The sequence below is a fragment of the Melanostigma gelatinosum genome, assembly GCF_949748355.1.
Source record: "Melanostigma gelatinosum genome assembly, chromosome: 18".
Classification (NCBI taxonomy): domain Eukaryota; kingdom Metazoa; phylum Chordata; class Actinopteri; order Perciformes; family Zoarcidae; genus Melanostigma; species Melanostigma gelatinosum.
Genome location: NC_136651.1, coordinates 11714102 through 11739814, shown reverse-complemented (window position 1 = coordinate 11739814; position 25713 = coordinate 11714102). Strand labels below are relative to the sequence as shown.

At 42.3% G+C, this 25713-nt stretch overlaps 4 protein-coding genes across 4 annotated transcripts in view; all 4 read right to left on the bottom strand.

The window, feature by feature from the left end:
- exd3 (exonuclease 3'-5' domain containing 3) overlaps nt 1-12577 on the bottom strand; it is a 34840-nt gene extending 22263 nt beyond the window's left edge. Inside the window, exons 1-19 of the mRNA XM_079289198.1 lie at nt 12499-12577; nt 11321-11380; nt 8146-8210; nt 7088-7249; nt 6772-6957; nt 6642-6695; nt 6382-6521; nt 6165-6271; nt 6003-6076; nt 5177-5215; nt 4939-5105; nt 4539-4692; nt 4183-4381; nt 3985-4094; nt 3132-3315; nt 2809-2963; nt 1754-1972; nt 1564-1617; nt 1326-1457 (exon numbers count right to left, since the gene is read on the bottom strand). Coding sequence (XP_079145324.1) covers nt 1326-1457; nt 1564-1617; nt 1754-1972; nt 2809-2963; nt 3132-3315; nt 3985-4094; nt 4183-4381; nt 4539-4692; nt 4939-5105; nt 5177-5215; nt 6003-6076; nt 6165-6271; nt 6382-6521; nt 6642-6695; nt 6772-6957; nt 7088-7249; nt 8146-8210; nt 11321-11348 — 2229 coding nt within the window. The 5' untranslated portion in view covers nt 11349-11380; nt 12499-12577. The remainder of the gene's footprint in view (nt 1-1325; nt 1458-1563; nt 1618-1753; nt 1973-2808; nt 2964-3131; nt 3316-3984; nt 4095-4182; nt 4382-4538; nt 4693-4938; nt 5106-5176; nt 5216-6002; nt 6077-6164; nt 6272-6381; nt 6522-6641; nt 6696-6771; nt 6958-7087; nt 7250-8145; nt 8211-11320; nt 11381-12498) is intronic.
- Nucleotides 12578-14419: 1842 nt separating this feature from the next.
- Nucleotides 14420-18152, bottom strand: LOC306792555 (protein AMBP-like; the record flags this gene model as incomplete). The annotated part of the gene is made up of 10 exons (XM_079289768.1): nt 14420-14554; nt 14660-14833; nt 14999-15166; nt 15338-15422; nt 15847-15890; nt 16113-16214; nt 16405-16521; nt 16625-16701; nt 17498-17640; nt 18033-18152. The coding sequence occupies 10 exons, from the start codon at nt 18150-18152 to the stop codon at nt 14529-14531; spliced, it is 1056 nt and encodes a 351-aa protein (XP_079145894.1). The 3' UTR covers nt 14420-14528.
- Nucleotides 18153-20032: 1880 nt separating this feature from the next.
- Nucleotides 20033-21143, bottom strand: LOC306792335 (protein AMBP-like; the record flags this gene model as incomplete). Its single annotated transcript, XM_079289407.1, has 5 exons — nt 20033-20187; nt 20300-20419; nt 20574-20650; nt 20734-20879; nt 21024-21143. The coding sequence occupies 5 exons, from the start codon at nt 21141-21143 to the stop codon at nt 20033-20035; spliced, it is 618 nt and encodes a 205-aa protein (XP_079145533.1).
- A 699-nt stretch (nt 21144-21842) lies between these two features.
- Nucleotides 21843-25424, bottom strand: ptgdsa (prostaglandin D2 synthase a). Its single transcript, XM_079289148.1, has 8 exons — nt 25339-25424; nt 25087-25218; nt 24157-24296; nt 23957-24033; nt 22672-22782; nt 22478-22579; nt 22345-22382; nt 21843-22232 (listed from the first exon to the last, which is right to left on the bottom strand). The coding sequence occupies exons 2-7, from the start codon at nt 25180-25182 to the stop codon at nt 22351-22353; spliced, it is 558 nt and encodes a 185-aa protein (XP_079145274.1). The 5' UTR covers nt 25183-25218; nt 25339-25424; the 3' UTR covers nt 21843-22232; nt 22345-22350.
- Nucleotides 25425-25713: the final 289 nt, after the last annotated feature.

Here is a 25713-nt window from a genome sequence, read left to right as displayed (position 1 = left end):
GTAAAATATTACCCTCACGCTACGACAAAAGGTTTTTCATAAATAGGAAAGGCGGAAGACCATTTGGCCACTGTGTATGTGTTTGTGTCACCGGGACAGGAGGTAGCGTCAAGGAAGGGCCCGGTTTATTATACATCTTGAGCACCCAGTGGTGTATCTAGACACATTTAGAGCCCCCCCAAAAGGAGCAGTAAGAACACCCAAGTTTAGAAACTGTCCTGCAAAGATACAACCCCCCCCCCGCCTCCCAATCACAACCTCCGCCGCAGACACACAAACACAAACGTCACAGCACACAGGTTTCCCCAAACAGCCACCCATGGAGATATCTACAGGTCAGGTAAATTCGACAATGATTGGTGGCAACAAGCGGACTAACGAACTCCAGGCCCCATAAACATCATCAAACAGGAATTAGAATTATGCAGTGTATTGCACCATCACGTGTATCCATATACGCAAGTAACAATGTTTCTGTAATTGAGGAAAGAAGGATATGACAATGAAAAATCTCTACATTAGAGAAATAAATTGTGTTTTATTCGGCCCTCTCATTCTGTTGATGTCCTCATCCATTCAGCCATCTATCCTTCATTTTTCCACTACTTGCAGGTTGTGGTGGTGGCAGCAGGCTAAACAACGTAACCCAGACCTCCTCCTCCTCCAGCTCCTCCTGGGGTCCCCGGGGCATTCTAAGGCCATATGGGACATGCAATCCCTTTCAGTGTTTCCTGCGTTAGCCCCCGGGGTCTGGCCATGCCAAGAATACCACGCAGCCTCAACGGGCCACCTTCAACAGGAAGTTTACAAACTAACTTTAAAAAGTAAGGTTGCTTTTTTTCTTTTCCTCTTCCCCTTTTCCCCTGATCATATATTTATGTCTTCCCCTTTTTGTCAGTATTACACAAAACACCACAACAATCTTTTTTCTCAGAAATCGGGAACTTAAAAAGCTCAGCAGTGTTTTTAACCACAGAAATATCGCTTGGTATTCGTATCGCTTGTACTTCTCACCGATATAGGAACTTAAAACTTTCTTCTCTTCTTCCTCATTGAAAGTCGCTGTGTATAAAAGTATCAGCTCAATGCTTAAAACAGAAACGTAGCCCATGCAATGTAAAATGCGGGAATTATTGTGAAAATATGTATGTGCCGTTTTGTCTTTGGCTGGTGTACTTATGACTCTCTGTACTCACTTTTCCCCCATTTGTACGCTTTGATAATCACTGGTATTACTTCAATAAGTAGTAACCACTCAGCCGATACTGAAGTTTTTACACAGTTCATTTCAAAAATACATTCAGGACCAGCGTGAATATTCTTACCTGGCAGCGGCTGAATATGTCGCTGGGAGTGAGCTGCACGTTGAAGTGTCTGAGGACTCGCACGGCCTGGTCTCTGGCCCTTTCTGAACAGTCTAGGGACAGACAGCGACCCTCGCCTACCTGGGACCGCAACTACGGGGGGAGACAGAGGCAACACGTGTATACAAGCAAACAAGGAACACACACACACACTTGTAGATTTGAGATTGTTCATGACTTCACATTAGTTAGCACTTACACTTTGGAACGGTTGTCCACACGTGAGAATGAAGCGGCCTTCGGCTTGTGCTAACTGACACACAACAAATACAGAAATGCAAAACTTGTATTATTGGTTATCTAAAATATGGCTCTGTTGTTTGAGTTCTTCTTGTGTTTAATGTGTATAAAAAAACAGATGTGTCTTCAGCTCGGACCGCTGAACTAACCTCTGCCGCTACTCTGTGATCGTCGGTGTTCTCCAACATGATCACATCGACGCCTAAACAGCGCAGGTACCTCCCGAGTCCCTGCAGCATGTTGTCACACACCACCCGCAACTGCTGGGGGGGCAGAGGGGGGGTGTCTTCTGAGGGCTTCTCGCCACACAGGAGGCCTTTCTCTGTGTTGGAGCTGGGGGGACTGACCCTTTGAGCCCCCTGACATTCCTAAATGGACAGAGACAATAATGTGATACTTAACTGATCCCCGAAGGGGATTTTCTTTTCACTTGCACCACAGTGCGGGGAGGTCAAAGCACAGGGGGAGCCATACAACTGCACCCCTGGAGCTGATAGAAGCCGCTGAAGTGTCTCGGTCAAACACGTATTGTCCCTCCCTGCAGGTTGGATGCTCAAATCCAAGTACTTCAGTTGTTTTCTGTGTTTTATTGTGTCACGTGAAAGCTCAAAGCTCTTCGGATTGTTAAATGTAATATCTCGATAGTTATTCAAATGAATAATTGGTTGCAGCTAAATCATTGCGGTCTGTAAAAGTTAAACACACATCAGAAATAACAATCCTGACAATGGTCTGCTGACTGAATGTTCAAAGGACAGAAGAGTACTCAAATTTGGCACAAGGAGAAACCTCATACACACCGTCCTCTTTAATTTGCAGTTAAGTAACTTTTAGCGAAAATGTCATTCTGAAATAAAGGCCCTCCTAGTTTCCTGCTCCCCCCCCCCCTCAGTTTCTTAGTTTATTCATAGCAAGTTCCCAGGACTGTGTACAGAAATGTGAGAGGACCACGATATTACACTCGTCAAACGTGTCAAATTCAGGGCCAAGAATTGATCAAATAGTTTAAGGATTCTGGCTTCTACAACCTCATCAATGGAATGTCCACCTCTTGATTTCAACCTTTCCGTATCTAAAAGTCTAAATACTGGCCTCCTTGAAGATTCATTCATCTTAACATCTTCGACCTCAACGCATTTGGTATCAATTAAAACCTCGTAAAATAAAATCACTATTCATGGAGAAATAGTAATTGCCTCCTGACCTCTTTGCCATGGGCCCGTTTCGCCTTCTGCTTCTTGTCTCCACTGTCCTCCGATTGGCTCGATGAGATGCCGCGCAGGTCAGCTGGTAGCCCAAAGTAAGCTGGGTTGCTGGAGAGGGCAGAGTACACATCCAGCAAACAGCAGGCATCTGCCACTAGGAGGAGGTTAAGAAACACGAGCGACAGAGAGGAAAAGGGGGCTGAATTTAATGGTTTGCAGTGCGTCCATGAATGACAAAATAATCGGTGGTATTCTACGATGAAAAGAACTGCGACCATCTGTCTCCCTGTCATTGTCTGTGTGCGCATGCATAATATCTTACCTGCATATCTAATTTGGCTGATGCGCAGCGGCCGTTTCTCCCAGTGGGACATCTGCTCGGTCTTGTCGAGGGGCCTCCCCAGAACCTGCTGTACCAGCAGACTGAGGCCTTTCTCCGCAGAGTTCTTTCCTACCAGCACCTCTTTAGGTCCATTTTGAGTCCGATCGACCTTTCGACGCTGGATCTGCAAAAGACATTAAAGTGAGAATTAAACGGTGTAGTTCAGTGTCAACTCTATTCACTTGAAAAGACCTGGAATTTTAGACAATGCAAGGCCCCAGGAAACACATTTCTGAACTATTTAACAGCCCCTCCCATTTTATGTTCCGCCGCAACATCCTGTTTCTACCGGACATTCCTTGTGACGTTCAAAAACATTTCTTGGATTCCTCACATCCTGCAACATGCAGCCTTACTCCAGCAGATGGTGAGGCAGCTTCATCAGTTACAGACCCATGTTGCCATTTCCACATTCCTGTCCACCACAGAGACCACCAGCGTATAGCTACATATGTCTCGGGCAGACTACAGGGCCACAGCTGCAGCATGTACCTGAGTTATGACCATGCAATGAAACACAGACCCAAATGTTACAATCCTCAGGTCCTATAACCCGGCTACAAATTATTCTTATGCTATGGAAATAGAAACGCAAAGCCAATTGTTAGGCACCCAATTTTGCTGTCTTAAAAATATATATTTAAATTAATTTAGACACCAATCTAAGGAATCAAGACCAGAATTCAACATTACACTCTTACTGAGTAAAGAAGCATGACGCTCTAATAGCATCTTTTCTATTATTACTATAAGACCAACTGCAGGATTCAGTTTAGAAGTATGTGAATGTTACCTTTTGGTGTACATTAAGAAGATCAAGCATGGCCTCCATCTTTAATGGCTCCTCTAAAAGCTGCTGCCAGGTGGCTTTGAGACACTTGAGATCCCCCGACATGCCATAACCTGAGAGGGAAGACAGGAGAAATGTTAGAGACAGAAGTATAAACACAAATACTTAGATGTATTTAACCTTTGTCAAGTCTCTTCTTACCCAGTTTGAGGATGTTTCTTTGGGCGAACAAGCTCCTGATGAAAAGAATAGTATCTGGGTGTTGGCAGAATCCACTTGCACAAAGGTCTACTAAGAAAACCTGGTCCAAAACGGCAAGCTGTATCAGGGCAACCTGCTGAGTGGAGATGCAGCCAAACGTGGGCTGCCACTCCATGTCAACTCCGACTATACCACCCTCCTAAGAAAGGACAAAGACAGGGAGAGATAAGACAGCAGCAAAAAATAAAAGAGATGATTCACAATACACGTTTTCAATTTGCTACCCACTGGATATTTAGATTTCCATGAATGGTTGAAAACAAGTTATGAAAACAAAAACATTTGCTTCTCTGTACCTTCAGCACAATGTTTCGACATCTCCGAAGAGCTTCCGGCGAGTCCACGAAATGAACCTTGTCTTTGGTGAGCGGCACCTGGTAGAACGTCTTGCAGTGAGAGCGAGACGGTCTCCACTCCTCGGGTTTTGCCGAACCACTCGGGCCGATCTGTCTGAGCAGAGGCGACGCACGTGCGTGTGTTTTCGTGAGAGTGCACATTAAGAAGAGGCGGAGAAAGAAAAAGGCGACATCAGCCAACGCCGAATGGAAGTGGATCGACAACATAAGAGATACAGAGAAAGACAACAGAGGGACATGAAATGGATGTGGCGAACAAAACCAGATTAGACGTTGGGGATGAAAACTCTGAGGCTGTTTCATAATGGGATACGTTTATGCGTAATCGTAGTCGACTCACTGTAGATCAGGCGGTAGACTCTGCTGCGTTTCCCACACGCCGCAGGGAAGTCGATCTCTGGGGACGTTGTATCTCAGAGACCACTGAGAGGCTTTGTGAAAACTACAGTACCTCACCAACATCTCCACCAACTGGATCTGCAGCTCAAAGTCATCTGCCACGACGTACTATGAATACATAATACACACATAAAACACTTCCTATACATAGAGTACAGTAAAGTACAACACATACATACCTGTACATGGTCACTCCAGTTCTCATCTGTCATGCTTTTCTAAAATGAAAATGGAGTACACAACACAAATAAATGATGAGTACACAATGGGTACCGTCACGTAATTATATAACTGGATAATCTGACTCCAGTATTGTCTTTTCCAGGCCGTGACATTGTTGAAATAAACAAACAGACAGACATTGCCAGTTCCGCCCAGCAGTCATGTCATCAATGAGTGACTTGGGTAATTGTTAGTGTCTGTTTCCACAAGTCAACACGTTTGACAGACTTCATTCATCAAATCATTTTCTTTTTACAGCGAACTCTTGTTAAAGTGCCTGTAACATGTATTTACTGGTAAGTACTGTTGGGTTAGTAAATACTTGATGCTAATTACTTTTTCTCTGTCACGCACAAAACCGGGCCTAAAAATAATTCTGTACGAAAACCTCTAATGCCTGCTATCCTATCCTGCACACCATAACATCACATATTATCCCGAGGACTAGTCTGACAGATCATAAACTGATTCTAAAGTTAAGAGTACAATCTTGAAATCAAACTAAAGAGACATATTGGTGTAGTGTAAAAAAAAAAAACACGTTCATTTGCACATTTTCTTCCAACTGTAGGATGCAATACTGAAGTGCATCTGTGATAAAGAAATTATGAAGAGTGTATGATGACACAAAACAAGAAGGGACGTCTGTCTTCCATCTCAAAAGTATCGCTATTATTGTCATTCATTTGCACTCGCTAAAAACACATGTCCCCGATGAGAAGCCTGCCCTATTACCTGACATATATCATGATGCTTAAATGAAATATAACATTCATCACTTGCCTCCACAAACCTCTTGTACATGAGGAAACGTAAAGAGTCCAACCTCCTCTTGTGCAGAGCATTGGGACACAGACCTGAGTCGAAGAGACAAGACCACAATCATTTCCTGCCCGAGGCGCACGCCCACAAATGAACCCCTCCACTCGGGGCCCAGTCACACACCTTGGTCAATGTTGAATTTCTCCACGAGTCTGAAGACGTGTTTGGCGAGCAATTTGGGCTGCATCTGGCTCAAGCACTGTTTGCTTACAGAGACGTGAGGGTACCGCCTGTGGGATACACACACGCAGACACAACCGCATGAGTTCACACAGCGACGCGCAGGTGCTTACAGACACGCTGCAGGTTCCCATATACGCTCCCGACACACGAGCCGTACTTGTGTATCTCTTCCTCGGTGAAGCTGGGGTGGCACCACGAGTCCAGCAGTGTGACCAGTTGCTGTTCGAGATGATTGTGGCCCGCGACGAAGGACTCTGCCAACGGCAACTTATTTTGCAAGATCAGTGGAACACACATCTGCAGAAGACGATTGAAGATGACAATTTGGGAAAGGTGGTTAGAGATTTGTAGAGACATGTCGCTTATGTATTCACTTGCTTATGATTGAAGGTTGCACAGACAAATGTTTGGTCTCACCTCCTCCATATTCAGCTCTTTCTGTAACTTCAGCTTTACGCTGAGCACCACTGCCTGTGGAGAACAGGAAGGATAAATCAGCGCAGTGTCGGATGTTTTTTGTCTGAAAACATCAAAACGAGGAACTCACCTCTTTGTAGCAGTGAAGAGCGTGCAACTTCATGATGTTCCATCGGAGAAAGGCTGGATCCACGGAGTCGAGCTGGTAGATGGTAGTGAGATTGTCGATAAAGGTGGGCTGGGTATCCGTCGTTAAGCTCAGCGCTCGCTGCTGAAGTGCCAGTGCTTGCTCCTCTAAGAGCGAGCTCAGAGTCACCTGGGGAAAAAAACTAAACTGTATTAAACTGCTGAAGCAGGTTGGACTTGTGCTGTAGAAGTGCTGCAGTACAGGTCTGCGGTACATTTCTTTGATTTAAAAAAGGGTTTGGTTGGTGAATCTGGTTTACCTGAGGATGCTCCTTCATCCACGTCAGGAATTCCACGAGGATGTGATGTCCAACGGTGTGGCTCCGACCCTTCTGTTTGCCCGGACAGCCCTCCAGGATTGTCAGCACAGCCTCCAGAGGCTCAGACAGATTTGAAAATCCCCGCTGGGCTGCCAAATGTAGCTGTGAGGGGAGAGAGAGGGGAGGTAGTAGTGTGACTTAAAGCCAAAATGTAAGCGAGGGAAAAGGGAAATGCATAAAACATTACAGCGCAATCGTCTTTTTAATCTGGATTTGAGGTGGATTTATTTAAATCTGACCCCTATGTGCATCATTCATATTACACACAACCTTTGCTGCATGTCGGTCACGATGGTCTCCTTCATTTGTGTGCAAATCACAGTTGTTTGGTTTTACTTTGGAATCAATTAAATATAATGATTTGTGTGTAAAATAACATTTTAGTGATTATAGAGGGGTGAGTTACGATTAAAAAAAATTAAATGAAATAACAGTCTTAGAGTGGCATATTCAAGGAAGAACCAAGTGTAGAAAATGTGCTATAAATAAGCTTTTTAGAATAGCTGAAACACAGTAGCCGGTGAAGACAAACCGCTAACTTCCCTCTCTGCGCGCAGCAGACACAGAGGCTTGTGAAGAATGCACACTCGGGCATTAGAAAAGTCCGACACAAGAAAATAATATCTGTGTGAGAAGGGCCGCGGCTCCGTCTTAATTTGCAAAACAGATGTCATCCACTCAATATCCTCCTCACACAGATCTCAAGTTCATTCAGTGCAACGCAAATTCCTTCCTCCTACTGACAGACACTCTGGTTTCCCCATTAACACACACACACACACACACACTGGTGAGCTTCATTTAAACATGCCGGTATGCAAGATCTCTCTCTCTCTCTCGCTCTCTCCTTCGTTCCTTACTGTGCAAGTGTTTCTTGCAGATACACAAAGACTCCATCTCTCCTCCTTTGCAAACACACACACACACACATACATACACCCACACACACTCAATATTGCATGTGTGGAACTGACACACGCTCTGAAAGTGATCCTCACCGTCTGCAGATCTTTCCGGTTCCATAGCTCGAAGAGTTGGTCTCTCAGGACGGCAGGGTCAAGACCTGAGGGGGAACACACACACACACACGGATGAGGTGGGGTTTCACTCTGACCTTTGACCTCTATCAACCTGTCAAGAAATCAGCCTTTAAAGTATTTGTTTTTCTTCCTTCACCATGTGAGGCACCTGATGGCTTTCTGTTCAGGTCTTTTGAGCTTTCAAATAAAAAGTTTTGTTTTGGGAAAATGTAACTGTTACTACAATTGTTGTTTATCAACTCTTCCATTCAATGTTGCCTGGCTATAACGGCTATCACCTTATAAATAAAAGTTTGGTGTCATAATTACTGGTCCTGTTCATAAAAAGGTAAAACTTTGTCCTGGAATACCTTGTTTTGTGTCCAAGCTAAATCTTAGCTGACAGGTAATGTGATTCACTGGAAATATTGTTATTTAAAACAGGCATAGCCGAGTAGTCATAATGTCAAATATTATTTCTTTAACAGGCATAGCAGAGCAGCCATAACATCGGATTAACAGCTGAGGCCGGTTGGACAGTAGAGGAACCCGGCATTAGCTCTGCATTCCGGCTGAATCTGCGGCCGAGACACTCCGCAGAAGACTCTCAGCCACGGTGAGGAAAAGAGCCCGGAGACAAGAGGACATGGAAGCCGGCGTGCACGTTTTGTGTCTATCTGCCTGTGCGTGTGTTCCACTCAGACTTCCCAAAAGCTCCAGCTCTTTCTCTGTCGCTCATGCTGTGTGGGCTTTACCATACCTACCTCCCTCCCTCACCTCCTCCTCCCCTCCCTCTTCCCAGGGCTAGTTTTCCTGTTCTCCTCTCCCTCCCTGCAGCAGCCTCTCTCGATTTTGTCTCGGATTTCCCCAGGAAAGGGCTATGTGGTGGTCATGGTGTAAAAAAAATACAACCTTCCTGATGCACAGCCTGGGAAAGCAGAGCAGAGGACCTCTCCCTCTCTCTGCGTTGGCCTCCTTCTTTACTGCCTCTCTCTCCCGGCCGGACACTTTTAGTATCTTTCTCTTTCATGTTGCCTCTTAAACATTAACTTTACCTGCCTGAGAATATTTATTCTCCATTTGTCTTCCAGCTGCACAAACTCTACTTCAGCTTGTTGTTTTTTTCAGTCACTTTGCTTCTCTTTGATTGTATGATTGTATTTCACTCTCACGCTCATTATTTATCACTTGCTTCTGCATTTGGCCTCCTCCCTTGTTAGATTCACTGGTCTTTGTGTGCCATTATAACAAACGCACAGTGATTTGAAAATGATCTCCTCTTTGCCAAAACCAGAATCCTTTTCCACTGTCACTGTCACGGATCCATCCGTGATCGGCTGGGATCGCCCCTCACGGCTCGGATCTAGTTTAATCATCATTGTATGTAATACAGTTTTACTGCTGCTGTTCTTTTTCAAGTAACAAGTCCCCGAATACAAATGCAGAGTGTCAGTGAACAGATATAAAGCAGTAGTGTGTTCACGTGATTGGAGCGTGTTAGAGGCATTTAACAGTGAAAGTCTTGGCGAGCGGAGGAACTTGAGAAGCCCCCGGCGTCATTTATGTCACATGTTTAGCTTCCCTGTAACTTACAATGACGGGATGAGGGTGGTGGACAAAGGCGTTACGGTATGTAGGTGTTTAAAGAGAAAGACATACGACAACGGCAATACATCGGGCATGTCCACACATATGAAGAGCTCCTAGTTATGACCCATTGAGTGCACATCATGCATTCTTTGAAAAATATATATTAGTTTCTGATTTTTGTTGATGTATTTCTAATCTTCCCGACAATAAGTGCTTTTAAATAGTTTCCTCTTGATATAAAAATCTATTTCCAGTTAGAAGAAGTTGCTTCTTAATCCATCTCAATGACTGTAATATCTAAATATGCTGAACTGTTGCATGGCAATCCAGCACAGGCTTTTAAAATCAACCTCCTCGTCAGTATCTCACCAACGCTCTCATGTAAAAAAAAGCCAACAGCGTAGCAGACTGGACATGTAGCAAATGGGCTAAGACATGCAAAAACACTGCAACGGTCCTCTGAAAGGTCCTTTAATTTAAAGAATTTGAATAGCTACAGAGTTTTCCTTTTGCTTTTCTCCGGGATTCTCTGATTATACACCCCACTCCAGTCCATTCATCCCACTGGCGAACACGTGTACGTGCACAGGGACTCAGACGCGCACACACACACACACACACTCACACAGACACACAGCACAACCCACTTCAGTCTCGCTGCTCGTGTGAAGAGAGGTGAGGAGAGCAGGGGAATGTGGAGCATGCAGCTTCTTTAGAGTTTTTGGCTGGTGGATGAATGACAGAGTTGGAGACTCCCCATTCATTGCCACATAATAACCGCCATCATCACCATATACAAATACATGGACACGCATACAGTGCACTCATTCACCTTCGGGTGGGGGATTGTTTTTCTTCATTTTTTTTGGCACAAGATCACTTGAAATACGAGAGAACACTGTATTTAAACCAAGTGGATTTTAAGGTAATGAGACTTTCTTAAAATCCCATCCTTACGAAACAATCAAAAATTGCACTTAGATTTCAGTAAAATTAGACAGAGATTAAATCCACAGGCACGTCTAACTGCCTGTTGCCAGGCAGCTGCCAAAATAAAGGAAACACAAAGATCAAGTGTCTGAATGGGGCATTTGGTGTCACTACAGCCACCAGAACGGCTTCAGTGTGACTTGGCAGAGGTTGTGCATGTGTGGCTCAACTCCACTGGAAGGATGCCACAACATTCTTCTATAAGTACTTCTCTCCTTTTGTGTTTTGTAGTAGGAGCTTCAAAAAAAAAAAAAAAAAAAAAAACCTTTCAACAGGTGCTACGACAGAATCTTGAAAATGAAGAGAGTACAAGCACTTGCAGGATTCGATGCTTGTTAAAGCAGTGTTTGCATGTTAATTAACCTCTCCAGGATGTAGAGCGGCACATACCGACAGACTCTACAGTGAAAAACACGAGTGATGATGCTGATATCATTGTACACCCCCAAGAGCCCCCTGTGTGATATTACTTTTGGAGTCTGCACACAAATCATTCTGCACTTTAACCCTCGTGTGTGTTGTTTCTATGCTCAATATTGGCAAGAGAACGGTGTGATAAAACTGTGATACATACCCACTGCCTCTGGAGTCATACGGTCCATTTCTGTCCACCGGATGGTGTGCTGCTGTCACTCTAATGAGAGAAGGCACACAAAACACCACTTTGAATAAGACCACCACATTTGCTTAAATATATTACCGTCACAACATGAGAGGAAAGATCATTTTATTTGCTACATATGTACCACATCCTGCAGAAACTATCTGCGTTTTGGAGATAAAAGATGAAAGATAATGTTATGGTAAAGCAACTGCACTTATAGCTTTAAGATACGATAACCTACACAAGACGTGTGAGTTCATGCATTTGCCCGAAAGTGAATTTGGGCAACAACAACTTTGCAGAGTCTTGAATGATGACACTGTACAAAAAGAATAAACCGAAATCAAGGAAAACTGTTGATCATCTGATGATTATGAACCAGTTTTGCTGATTATCACTCGTGCACACACACACAGTAACGCTTGGGAACAGCGGACTGAGAAAGGGTTAGACACCAGCTGCCTGTGAGACTTGATTCCAGTCTGAGGATGGTTTTTTTTAGGCCTGAAGTGTGGTCGTATCTCCCCGTCTGAATGCCTGCAGGCGTAATCCTCTGAAACCCAAGAATTGATTTCACTGATGTAGAATGTGCCCTCCTTTTTAAACTGCTTAAATGCTATGTCTTTCTCTTATGACTTTACCCGGCCTAAATGTTGCTTTGATGCAGATTAAAGCGTGCAGCACGATGAGGGGGGAAGCACCTCTTTCAGGGGATGGAGGAACAGAAGAACCAGACGTTTGTTTTCGTGTAACTTATCTTCTATCCCCACCTAGTGGTAACAGAACACACATTACTTCCTGGAGTGCTTCGGTTCCATGCTATGTGTTAGCAAACATTAGCTTGTCTGACACAAACAAATCAAGCAAACCGTGTAATGACACGTGTTTGCGTGTGTTCATCTTTCAAAATAATGCTCGGCTGTTTGTGATGTAAGAGCGAATTAAAAGCCCAAACAATGGTGGTAGGTTAGTTTTGGGGACGTGAGACTGGTTAGCTCGTGACTGACTCACTCACGGCTAGCTCGAACCTCAGTGCTAGGTTGTCATGTTGCTCTCCAATACACAGTCGACTTTATTTTTAATTGTGTTGACAAGCGGATTTATATTGAATTACGCAAATGTCACGTTATCGATACGAAAGGACTCACCATGCGCTACTTTATTCCAGTTTACTAGCTGTCGTCAGGTAGACTACAGTTTCGTTACCTTACATCAGATGAGTTTGTGGGGAACAGTGGAGCAATGAACCCCGTTTTTTTGTTACCCTGCATTTGGTTTGCAAGGAAGATCTTGCTCTCACATTGAACACACACTCAGATCTTTTCGCAAGGATTTACAGAACATGACCCCTGAAACATGTCATTGCCAAACAGCAAACATCGATACATTTCATGTCATATATTTGTCTGATGGAGTTTATCGGAAGCTATAAACACAATGTAGGTGAAGCTGCCTGTAAATCTGTACTGAGGGAAGATCTTAACTTTAGGCTTGCTACGATTTAGTTTTTATTGGAGGCTGTCATGCAGAAGTAGCTACACTACTGCCGACTTCTGGCCAATGCACAACAATTTTCTTTCCTTTTTTCACATATTTAGTCCCCCCCCCCACACACACGTAATCCAAAAAGAATAACTAAACTATAAATACATTTTAGGTTTCATAGTAAAAAAAAACAATTGCTTTCTTAAACCAGGATGTGGGCTCGTTTAGATGACCACACATATTAATGAGCCCTATACTGATTTTTTTTGTTGTTGTTTAAGATGAGTTTAGATGAGAAGCAGTGTTTCTTCATCTCAGTTTGTCTTCAGGAAACATATCTCACAGTCGTGTTGCAGAGATGGGTCGTCTTAAGTGGAATGACGAATCAGCAGGTTTTGTCAACTGTATACATGTATTTGGTGTGTGAATTTTGCTGCATCAGTTAAAAAAAATATTATTCATTGTTATTTAAATTATTTAACAAGGTAACTAGGTAAAGCACTTCTCCAAATTGGTTGACAACATCACAAATTCTGTTATCTTATTCATGCTCGCCACTGAAGTTTAACCACATTCTATGAAGTGATACAATAAATCCGAATCAGGTTATTTCGCTCTGTTGTTGAAATATCGGCAGCATTAATTCAAAGATTAAAACAAATCATACCTGTTCTGTTTAATACACATTTTAAGTTTGATACAGTCTGGATCTGAAACAACAATATAATTCCACATAAAATGTTACAGTATTAAAACAGACATGTGGCTTGAAAAATAAACCTGTTATTCACTGTTGATATAAAGAACCGGCAGCCTTACAAGAGATAATACAAATAAAACACCATATAATCTACAAATAGTGCAAGACTGGTTATATTTCATGAAATACAAATGTGTCATTTGCAAGCACACAATCTTTACTAAACACACAAATAAACATTAATAGGAGGGACGATACTTAAATTAAAGTTGCACAGACAAACTTTCCTGTTACATAATTAGAATTTATGAGGTCATGTTGCTCTACTTGATCTGTTTTGCTGGTAATGCACATTGCTCTGTCACACCACCACACAGCAAACATTCACAGGGTCAGAGAAGTAGAATAAACTCGTCCTATTAGTTAAATAACTCTTGATCCAAGCGAGTGGAAATGTTGAAACATGGAAACATTCTAACTTAGCACATAATATCCAGCAGATAACTTGCAGCCCCCTCTTGTTTATTCGATTGAAGATATTTAAACCAGTAGTTTTTTAACCTATATCCATGACCAAATCAGTTTGTTGTCAACATCTGTAATAACTTTAATGACCTTCCATTCATCTTTGCTAACACCTGTGAGGTCATGTCTGTCCAATAGTCTGCTTGTGATTATACAACTTATTTCTTGAATGAGGAGCTGAAAAGGGAACATGTCCAGGTTTTGGTCTTGCGTCATTTTTGTATGTATTTGTGGTTGCCAGGAAGCAACTGCATCAGCAAAAAACAAATGGGCTAATGACAGTAACAAACAAGAAACACCAGGCGAACAATTATGACTTGTTTTATTGCCGATCTGTTGTGATATAACTTCACATATTCTATAAATGCTGAGACAAAATCATGTTTCGCTAACGTGCGCCTTATGCTGCCTCATGTTTCATCTCTATGTGGTGAGTTCAGATGAGCAGCGATGTTTTCCTCATCTCACTCAGTTGGCCTTCAGGAGTTCTCCCTCTGGAAATGAGCAAAAATACACAAAATGTTTTTATCATATGCTGGTGGAGGTGTGGTGTGTGGTGTTTTTTGTGTGTGTGTTTTATGTTGACTTTATCAACTCACCATCATTCATTACCCCGCAGTACTCGTTGCACTCGGCTTTGCTGTAGAACTTGTTGCCGTTGCCCTGGCAGAAGCCTTGTTTGTAGGGCACGCACAGACCGGCGGTGGAGTCAAAGGCCCAGATGGGGGGCTGGCCTTTGCAGGCTTGGGCCACCATGGGCAGACGGCACACAGCTGGGGAGACGGAACGTATTTTAATGTATTCAAAGATTTTTAGATTTGTTTTGATTTAACAGTGCACGGACACAGAATAAACTGGCAATGGGCCACATATTGATAGTGCATGTGTTGTATGATCATCATATGCAGATGTTGCGCTTCGTATATTCCATTCCTCACCCTCGGTGCGACATCTCTGCAGACACTCTCTCTCGTATAAAAAGTTGTTCTGGTTGCCCAAACACCCTCCGTAGAAGAAGAGTCCACAGGTCATTGAGGAGGAGTTGTAGTGGTAACGCGGCAATCTCCCAAAACATGGACCTGTATCTGGTGCTGCTTTACAGGACTCTAGGAGGGGAGAGGGAGCGATATATAGCACGAGTGAGGAGAGATACACATTAGTTATAGCATCAGAATCAGGCTCTTACATCTTACATTTAACACACATACATTTTCATGAATGGGCAATGCTATCTCAGCGTATCAGGGTTATTCAACCTAGTTAGCGGATGCACTTACCGGTTGCATTAAAAAGAGGTGAATCATCACCAGAACCCTCAACATCTGCAGGCGCCAAAGAAGGCATCACGTTTCTCTTCATCCGCTGTATCACAGACAGACTCCGTTAGAGATACAGACACCTGAACCCCAAATATTCCACTTAAATGTGTTTCAAAATCCTTTGAGACAGCAACACAACTCAGAACTACATTATAGTTGCTGCATACTCCAAAAGACACTTTTTACAATGAGTACTTTTATTTATTACTTGCAGAATCTGTACATTCTGGTGCTAATACATATGTAGTTTTATTTGATACACAGCGTTGACGCGGAAATATAGCACCCACTCGGGTTCCACCTTCAGGTAACACTGTTTGCTCTGTGAACACTGTTACCATTCACAGTTAGCACCGTTAGCCCTGTTAGCTGCTAGCTGCTGGCTCAACCGTCACCATGTTGATAGCCGTGTGAAAGCAATCCCTCAATCATAGTTTGTCCTGAATTCTGTACATTCGTTTGATTACCTGAGGCTCAGGCTGAGTTGGAGGCTCTCCAAGAACACAGTCTCCTGCGAGGATTTTGATTGAAAACATGTCATAGAGACGCATGCATTTCATAGCCAAACAATGTATTCTTTGAATGTGTTATTCTAGTTTTATTGCGCTTATGTTTTATGTTTGTATGCTGCAAAAATAATTTCCTGTTTCATGAACAGTGATGGTGAAATATCTCATTCAAATATCTCATAATATTTCGAGGTACAGTATGCGTGTGATAATCTGTGCTGTACCTTTATCCTGCTTAATGATAACAGCGTCATCACTCATTCCCTGTTGTCTGACCAGGGTTTTGAAGTCATCCAGCACAGTGTCTCTCACAGACATAGTTCGACCTGAAGAGGACAGAGCAATTCAGATGAAGCAGAAACGAAAACTTTTACATGATGTAAGTGGTTTGAATAAAATGTATTCACGTCCAAGAAGATGGTCTATCTTAACATACACGAGGCGGGAAATCATGATACTTGAATCAAATAAATGGAATCTAATCCTTGAGATGTTAGAGCGAGAGTCTCCACTCACTGTAAAGCTTTACTGAGGTGCTCTTATCCTCCGATGTTTTCTTTTTGCTCATTATCACGATAGCATACTCATTGTAGTTTGTGTGAACCACGTAGGCATCCACGTCTGCGCCCCACCCTGTGGAAAGGACAGAGGAGATAATCACCTGTGAAAACTTCATGGACGAAATGAAGTGAACAGAGAGCTGCATCACTGCAGCATCAAACAGAGGGACACGTACTTGCAATATGGTAGGAGAATCGTCCTGGTGTGGTGGTCAACTTATAGTCCCCACTGATCTCCTTACATGTTCCTTGTCTGCACACATTAAAAAAAACAAGACATTCTATATATCTATAATATACAGTAGAAACTGTCACCTTTACATTTTACCAGTGAAGTAGTCAGAACTTTTAGTTCAGTAAAAGTAGCAATACCACAATGTAGAAGTTCTCTGTTACAAGTAAAAGTTCTGCATTCAAAATTTGACTGAAGTAAAATGACAGAAGTACCAAAAGTAAAAGTACTAGCCTGATCTGTAATAATTGATCATCATTTATTTGTATCGTATAAATCTACAAAGTAACTACAACCAAAACGGACAAATAAAAACAGTTAAGTTCAAGATTACCCATTGAAAAGTAGCGGAGCAGGAGTGTATATGGCAGAAAATGGAAAGTACCCCAAAAGTGCAAAACTGTACTTGAGTACTTTAGTTAATTTCCACCGTTGGGTTTTACACTTTGGACACTGTACTGAGATGTTGTCGGACCAAAACACTGCCAGGATTAGCCAATGTGTGTGCACGATTTACATAATATCTGTCTTTGTTAATTACACATTCATGTTTTTTTCTCCTTGATATCTCATATCTCATCTTGGAATAACCAAATTTCCTAAAACAAGGACAACATTTTTTTTATAGCGAGTTAAAGCTCAGACTGTGTTAGGATAATTTGTTGAATTTACTAAAGCATATCGGTATATTTTAATTTATGTTTTTTTCCAGCTCTCAAAAACCTGTTTTTTGATTTAAAAAGCAATCTTTGCCTTGGTCTGTTGGTGTGTACGTGTGTGTTTGCGTCTAAGTGTGACGCATGCACTTCCTACAAACCTCAGCATACGGCGAGTCATCTTGAGTTTGCCTTCAGTGGTGCCGGTCTGCAAATCCAGTTTACCGATGGCTGCATCTCCCTCTTTACGTGTCATGTGGGGACACGTACTTGCCACAGCAATATCATGCCATGTTCCCAAAAACTGTTAGAAATAGGTACCGTAATGTGTAAATGTGTAATAATATACACAACAACTATAATTGAAATGGGCAATAAATAGAACAAAATAAATCTCACAATCAAATTTAACTTCAGTACACAAAATCCCACGTCACACAGACGTAACACTTGTGTGCTTAGTGAACTTATACTTGACTTTTCCTCGATGTAATGTCGTCTTTAGTCCAAACTGCTTTAACTTTTCACACACATTTCACACACACAGATCACATTCGATTCTATCTCATCATCAACATGAAAAATTCCTCTGCCTGAACAGCCCTTTCTCCTAAAAATGCACTGCGTTACAGCCTTTTCCCTCTTTATACTGAATGTACGAGTTCAAAACAACACATGCAAGTTTGCAGAACTCACCCGGGCCAGATCAAAGTTCTCCTGCGTGGGGTAGAGCGGGTCTGGGAGGACAGGGACCCCCTGAAGGGTCGAGGACCACCCCAGGACCAGCAGAGAAACCAGAATCATTGCTTTCTGCATTCTATCAGCCTGTCTGTCCACTCGTCTCTGAGAGGACTGGTGGCTGAGGCACTGAATACCAGGAAAGGTTCCTCCTCCTCACTTTTTATTTCCTCTCTCAACTGTTCAAATGGGGACAGGGCATTGACCTGTTTTGAGTGCACTCACCCCCACAGCCAAGCAGAAAACAAACAACTAAAAGAGCAAAGTTCTGCTCTCTGTCTCTCACTTTGTGCTCTGACTTGCCACTGACCAAGCACACATTGGACTTTTGCAACATTAACAAATCAATACATGCCATGATCTGAGACAACAAGTAACATGATATTGTATCATGTATTGTGTTTGTTATATATGGTTTTTTTTGGAAGAAAGAACAATTCTCTCAAATACTAAGCACCTCAGATTTGACAATGCTGTTGGATGACTTTGTATGATAAAATCATAGTTACATTATACAGGTATGTATAGTCAGCATTGCATTCTTTTACCAGGCGTCGGCTATTGCTTTCATCCAAAGATAATGTGCCCATTTTGCATTAGAAGGACCCACAGCAGAGTTCCCTCCATGCATCAGCAAAACATAGACAATCAAAGACAAGAGAGAAAGAGTATACATATTGCTACGACCCAATGTTTTTTTATCATGGTGCCATTTAAGTTCTTACTGGTTCCTGATAATCAATAGAGCACTAATACGATTCCTTGGCTTTTTACACTCTTTCTTTAGTTTCTTTAAAAATGAGAGGTTTAGACAAATATGTCTCATCAGTATTTTAAAACATTGCCGTACAAGATATACAGTATGGGTTTCACTTTATTTCCAAAGCACCTACATTACAAATTAATTTTGCGCACCAAACATTATATCTAATTTATATGCCAATAAAATACAATGGTGATATAGTAGTATATGGTGTTTATACAGCTGTATCCTATATGAAGCCTGCACTGACAAAAGTCTCTTTGTATCCATTGAGGAAAATGTGTCATATGACAGCGCCTTGTGCGATGATGATCCTCCTCTCCCGTTAATCCACATGACCTGTCATCCTGTAATGGTAAACAAGCATTTATTATTATGCTAAAACTGTACAGAAATACAATTTGTGTCATGGTTGTTTTTCATCACAGTTGCATCAGAGCGTGTGTTAGGATCTGATATTAAAAAGTCTTGCTGAAAATGCCTGCTGTAGTTTTTCTCTTTCAACATTGCTCTCCACTCATTTCCTGTCATCTCTCTATTTTAATCAATTTTAACAGTCACAATTCTCTTCTTATGGGCTGTGATGTGTGGAAATAGTAGAATTAAACATGTATCAGTGTTTAAGTAATCATTAAAGGTGCATGAACAGGATTCAAAGCAGTAATATAGCAGCAAACAACTATTTATACCTAAAGATATAGCTAGCTCTGTCAGCAAGTTTGTCGTAGTTTTTACTGTCAGCGCTGTGAGCAGCTAGCTATGCGCAGCCAGCTCAGGCGTCACCATGTTGAGAGGCAATCGAAATGCTCCCAGTCTCGTATTATGCACCTTTAAACAGTGAGTCGCTTGGCCTCGCCTCGTCAAACATTACCAACGTACTCCTCTTGTGCAGGAACCACAGGTAGCACCGTATTTCTTTTCCACCTCTTGGGAAGAAAAATCTGGATGATGCAAACACATGGTACCCACAACCTGTGACTGATTCATACAAATACAGATCTGTAGTCTCAGTATGCAAATGTCATTTCAGCACATCACTGTGTGACACACGTACCGGAGGCTGAGCAGTGACGGGTGTCACGCGCTCACCTGGAACACACACACCTGGGAAGAGACGGGTTTCTGTTTTATATGTAGACAACATTTGTCTTTGGGTGTCACAAAAAGTCAGACAGAAGTAAATGTAATTCATGTTTCAGACTTTGGGGAGAGTTTTAGTTGGACCTGGTACCATCAGGAGTGCGTCACCTTTGTTCTGGTTCATGATGATAGCCTCATCACTCACACCATGTTGCCTGACCAGCATTTTGAAGTCATCCAGCACAGTAGCCCTCACACTCATAGTTCGACCTGAAGAAGAGAGAATGACCATTTCACAGACTGATCCATATGGTGAATAAAAATCACTTTCATATAAAAAGTACAACAAATGAACATGTCGATAGATGCAATCGTCACTCACTATAAAGCTTGAATGCGGTGGTTTTATTTCCTGATGGTTTCTCTGTGCTCAGCAGAAGAATCATTACGTACTCATCATAGTTGCAATGAACCACGAAGGAATCGACATCTGCCCCGAACCCTGCAGAAAGGAAAGTGCTCACAATGCTTTGCTTGCCAGATTTAGTTGAGCATCACCTTGTTCATGTGGTGCAAAAGGAATGGACAGAACGTAATAAAAACATTTTTTATTTGTTAAGAAGGATGGGGAGAGGAAGAAAGTCTGAGAAACATACTTGCAATATGGTGGAAGAATCGTCCCGGAGTGTTGGTCAAACCATAATCTGTCGACGTCAGCTTACATGAGCCATTCCTACATGCATGCAAACACGGCACAGGTTACACTGAATGGTATAGCATCTTTAAACTACTGTATGTAAAGCATGTAAATCTGACCTGAAACTAGTGGCTGTCATTGTGAAGTTGCCATCAGAGGCCACATGTTGCAGTTCCAGTGCAACAATGACGGGGGTTCCCCTCTTACGCTGCATGTAGTGAGGACAAGTAGAAACCACTGCTACCTCATACCACTTCCCCATGAACTGCAAGTGACACAGACATGTGTACTCTACAGCAAAGCATTGAACAAGACAAAAATATGCATGGGAGAGAGGGGGGGAAATAGGGCAACAGAATTGTTTCCATTCATGAATAAAACAATAAAATCTGTATTTCAACCAACTCACCTGGGCCAGATCAAAGTTCTCCTGTGTGAGGATGAAAGGTTCTATAAGCACAGGGACCGTGTGCACGAGCCAGGCCGACCCCAAGACCAGCAGAGACACAGCACTCACCGCTCCCTGCATCATGTCAAACTGACACGAGGTATGTTTGGGTTTTATAAATCCCCTCCCGCAACACCACAACAAACACAAAAGTACAAGAGCGAAGTTCGGATTGTCTTCTTATCTTGTCTTTGTGTGTCTTTGCCTGAGTGTGTGCAATCACATAGAATCAGCAATGAATCATTGGACTTCAGAATTTGAAGCTAAAACAAACAACCAATCAATACATGTCAGAATTTAACAGCTGATAATTACTCGGGGAAAAGGCCAGATTTCTGTTTGCCACATGTGTCTCTTTTGAAAGTACCACCGGAGTCATTGTTTTCCTGATTCTACACAAAGCGTCTTTCACCGGAGTCCTCACAGTATCCTGATTATCATACGTGCTGTGTGATATTAGGTGACATCGATAGCTTTGATGTTAGCTTGTTTCGAAAAACTCTGGTTCACAGCAGAAACATACTGATGTGCAGTCAGGTGTAGTATCTGCCCCCTGGTGTTCATAAGTGAACTACACCACTTCTCTCACACACACACACACACACACACACACACACACACACACACACACACACACACACACACACACACACACACACACACACACACACACACACACACACACACACACACACACACACACACACACACACACACACACACACACACACACACACACACACACACACACACACACACACACACACACACACACACACAAGAGGTTAATATGATTTATTTGACTGTCAACACTTTGAAACAGCACATCTGATTACATTCAGGTGGTAAACATTAAAAACCTGATCAGCCAAGAAAAGGTTGGTGATTATAGGAATTTAGTTATTTCAATAGCCTGGAGGTAAATATTGTCTGTTTAACTATAAACTATTGGAAATAATGTAAAACATGACATAACAGAGATTGACAAATACATTTCATCAGCTATATTTGCTATGTATCATCTTTGTAGCCTCAATGATGATGTTTGCTGAGAGAGAGAGAGTTCTTTGTAGCACGACATGAAAAAGTGAGCCGGCAAACAAAGAGCAGCCACGTCAGGATACGCATGCCATCATCATCATCATCATCATGTCAGGTACATCAGAGAACCTACAGGGAGACACACATACTCATTTACACTGAAGGTGTGAAGTCACTCACACACCTGAATGTACAAGTAACTCACCTGGTTCTCAAATTTTCAAAAAAAAAAAAGACTTACCGGCACCTAACGCCCAGATCTTGATGGTGGGCAATTTTCTGTTGGCCAAAAAACATAACAGAAAGCTTCAGTGTCATTTAACCCTCCCCATTATATCTGTGTGTGCACTGCATATGAGCTCCTTCTACTTCACCTGCTGGAGGTGGAGTCAGAATAGAGTCTCTGGGGAAACCTCGGGACAAGGCAAAGGCTTTAAACTTCATAATTACATCAAGTCTGACCGCTTGAGAGCGACCTGCAAACAAGAAGAAAAACACACATATAGTGAGTGTTGCGTCTTCGTGCTAACATGCTTAGATGCGACGTAAAAATGAGTCTGCGTCTCACCGTAAAGCGCCACCTGTGTGTGTTCTCTGTTAAAAACCTTCTGCTTGAGAACCACGGCGTAATCAGAATAGTTTGTGTCCACCACTGTGATGTCCTTCACCATGTTATGGCCTGACAGAAAACACAACACAGAAGTGAAGGACAAAGACTTCCGGTCATTCAATATTAAATACTGACTAAACCAGAGAAATATGAGAATGAATGGAAATCCACGTGAGTGACACTCACGTGCTCTTTGTAGAATATTTTATAAAATCTGTCGTAAAAAGTAAAAGAACCGATTTGGGTGACTTGTCCATATGAAATAGATAAAACTGGATGTAGTGGACCAAACGCCACCATATGAAAATATTCTGTATATAAATGAAAATATTATATAACTTTTAATACATGCTTATATTATAATTCAGTATAATGTCCTACAGTATTACAACTGTAAAAAAGTGAAAAAATAATAAAACAAATATGAATACATGTAGTGTAAATAAATCAAGATGAGCATGCATTTGAAATATATTACAAATTTACAGCACAAATGCAGGATTTACAATTACATGAACAGCTGTCTTCAATGTTAGAACACAAATTAAAAAGACAACAATTGTAAAAATTGTTGTCTGGAAAAAAAAGTACAGATTATTTTTCTTAAAGGTAGACATTGATAAAAAAAAGAAAGAAGCATAAACATGTATACAGAGTGCATAAGTGCATCATATTAAAAAAGTACGGACAAGCCAAAAATATTATATTGCTGCTTTGCTCTTATTTCATTTCTTGCTCGCTACTTTATACATACATTTTTTTGGGGCCTCAATAATAAAGCCACACAGTAGCTGTGCTCATTTTACAGTCACATATTCCATACATCCTTGAATCATGGATGTCTGCCACCTCTCTCTCTCTGCATACAGCCACTCTGAGCTCTGCATCCTCGCTGCTGCACTGCTGCCTATACTTCCACGCGTGTGTGGTTTATCAGCTCACGGATCACATTTGTTCCAGAGCGTCACATGACAGAGACACGCCACCAAACCGAACATGTGTATTGACTGAAATATTTCTCACATGTCTTGCGTGGGCACTGCGGCTTTTAAAAAAAAATCTGTGTGCTTGTTTGCTCAATACTGTTGCAGATCCCAAATTCTATTTTGTCCTACTGCTGCGGGCACTCACTGAGTACCAGGCAAATATTTACATTGTAATTGAGCAAAGTCACAGCGCTTACTAAAAACCCTTTCTCTCTTGTCAGGGGGCGATGAGTCAGGTTAGAAGTGAGCAGACTTACGTGTGCTGAAGTAGGTGAACTGTCCAGGTACGCTGGTCTTCTCATAGTTGTACACCTTTCTCACACAACCTAAAGGTCTGAAGCACACAGGGGGACACACACGTCTTTATCTTTTCTAAACATCCCCCGGATTCCTCTCTTCTTTGACCAACACATAACACTTTTGCACTGTACTATATGTCACGCGCACACAGACTCACGTGGCGTCCCACATCGTGAGGTTAACATTGCCGTTTGGCAGCACTGTGATGATGCCCATGGATGCCTTCACTTTGTCTCTGAAGGGGGTAAAACTTGAAGAGTCATAGGCCAGGCCCACCCGGTACCATCTCCCTGCAAACTAAACACACACACATATCGGTACACTTAAGTGTAGATGTCAAAGATCTGGAGTTTCTGTTGATTTCACTTTCCTACTACACTTGTCCTGTGCATACATTTTATTTTTTCATTGTCAACACATCCCAGGAAAACACCAAAAACCAACTGTTAAATGAAGTCAATACTTGTTGGTAGGATCAACCACAGCATTTCCTCACATCGATCCTTTGAAACCCTGACTGGACGGAGGGACAGAGTGTGATTGTTGAATTCAGATGGAACATCCCGACTTTAACTAACATGACAGAGTTTGTATTCTTGCATTATGAACCCTCACCAGAATGGTAAGTGGCTGACCTTTTGATAAATATGGAACAATCACACCAGGGATCTCTAAAATGATTCTGGCATAAATCCAGTAACAAATCAGCCTGAGGAAACCAAAGACGAGGACATTTCTAATGTGTTTAGCGTGGGGAAATGTCAAGCTAACCTCTCTCAAACTCTTGTGTGTGACGAAACCAGGAACATATGGATTCACTAATGTATTTATCACAACAATTGCAGCTGAGGGCGAGACTTAAACCCAAAATTAGTTTATTTTGGGTAACCGACAGAGTAGCTGATCTCAAATGGGAATGGACATGTTCTCACTCAGAAAACACCCCCCCCCCCCACACACACACACACACACACACAGTGTTTCCTTACCAATGGAGTCTGTGGATAGTGAGAGCAGAACTTTTTTAACTAAACAAATCAAACTGATTCAAACACATTAATGCTAAAACAACAAGCGTCTGTCTTACCATCCGCAGGTTGAAATCTCTCTGCGGCTTCACATCTGCGTCCGCCTTCATCACGCACAACATCACCATGACAACAGCGACCGCAGTGGTCCTCATGGCTGCGAGGAGAAAGGAAGTGGCGAGGTGGACAGGCTGAAAGGTTGAGAGAGGGTAAAGGACCCGAGCCTAGAGAGCACTGTATAGGCAGTCAAACAGACAGGTACAGAGTGGCAAGGCCTGTGGCAATGTTTGCTTTTCTCCTGATCCACCCACCTGGTTGTCAGCCAATCATCGCTTGAGACCAGGGAACAGTGGCCAAGTGTTGGGGATGTGTGGTTCCAAAACAACCCCGACTGAGACTTGACTTCCCAGAGGTGCAGTCATAGAGCATGCGCTTGTGGTCTCTAAAAATCAGCTGAAGCTCATGTGCATGCCGTCACAAGCACAGACACGCTGGTTTCACGAGGTGCCGTCCCACATTGACAAAGGAAAGAGGAAACTTAGAGGGATCAGTAAGTTCTGCATCTAAAGCCCTGACACTGGTGGGAAAGGTCTTCAAATCATTTACTTCAGTAAAAGTAGCAATGACAGACTATACAAAAAGTAAAAATACAAGTAAAAGGTTTCTGTATTCAGAAATATTAGCAA

Coding starts and splice junctions, on each gene's coding strand:
- ptgdsa (XM_079289148.1), bottom strand. CDS start 25,182: ATGAGGACCACTGCGGTCGCTGTTGTCATGGTGATGTTGTGCGTGATG. Junction 22,783..23,956: donor GTTCACCTACTTCAGCACAC/GTAAGTCTGCTC, acceptor GTTTTCTGTCAG/GCCATAACATGGTGAAGGAC. Junction 22,580..22,671: donor CACACAGGTGGCGCTTTACG/GTGAGACGCAGA, acceptor TCTTGTTTGCAG/GTCGCTCTCAAGCGGTCAGA.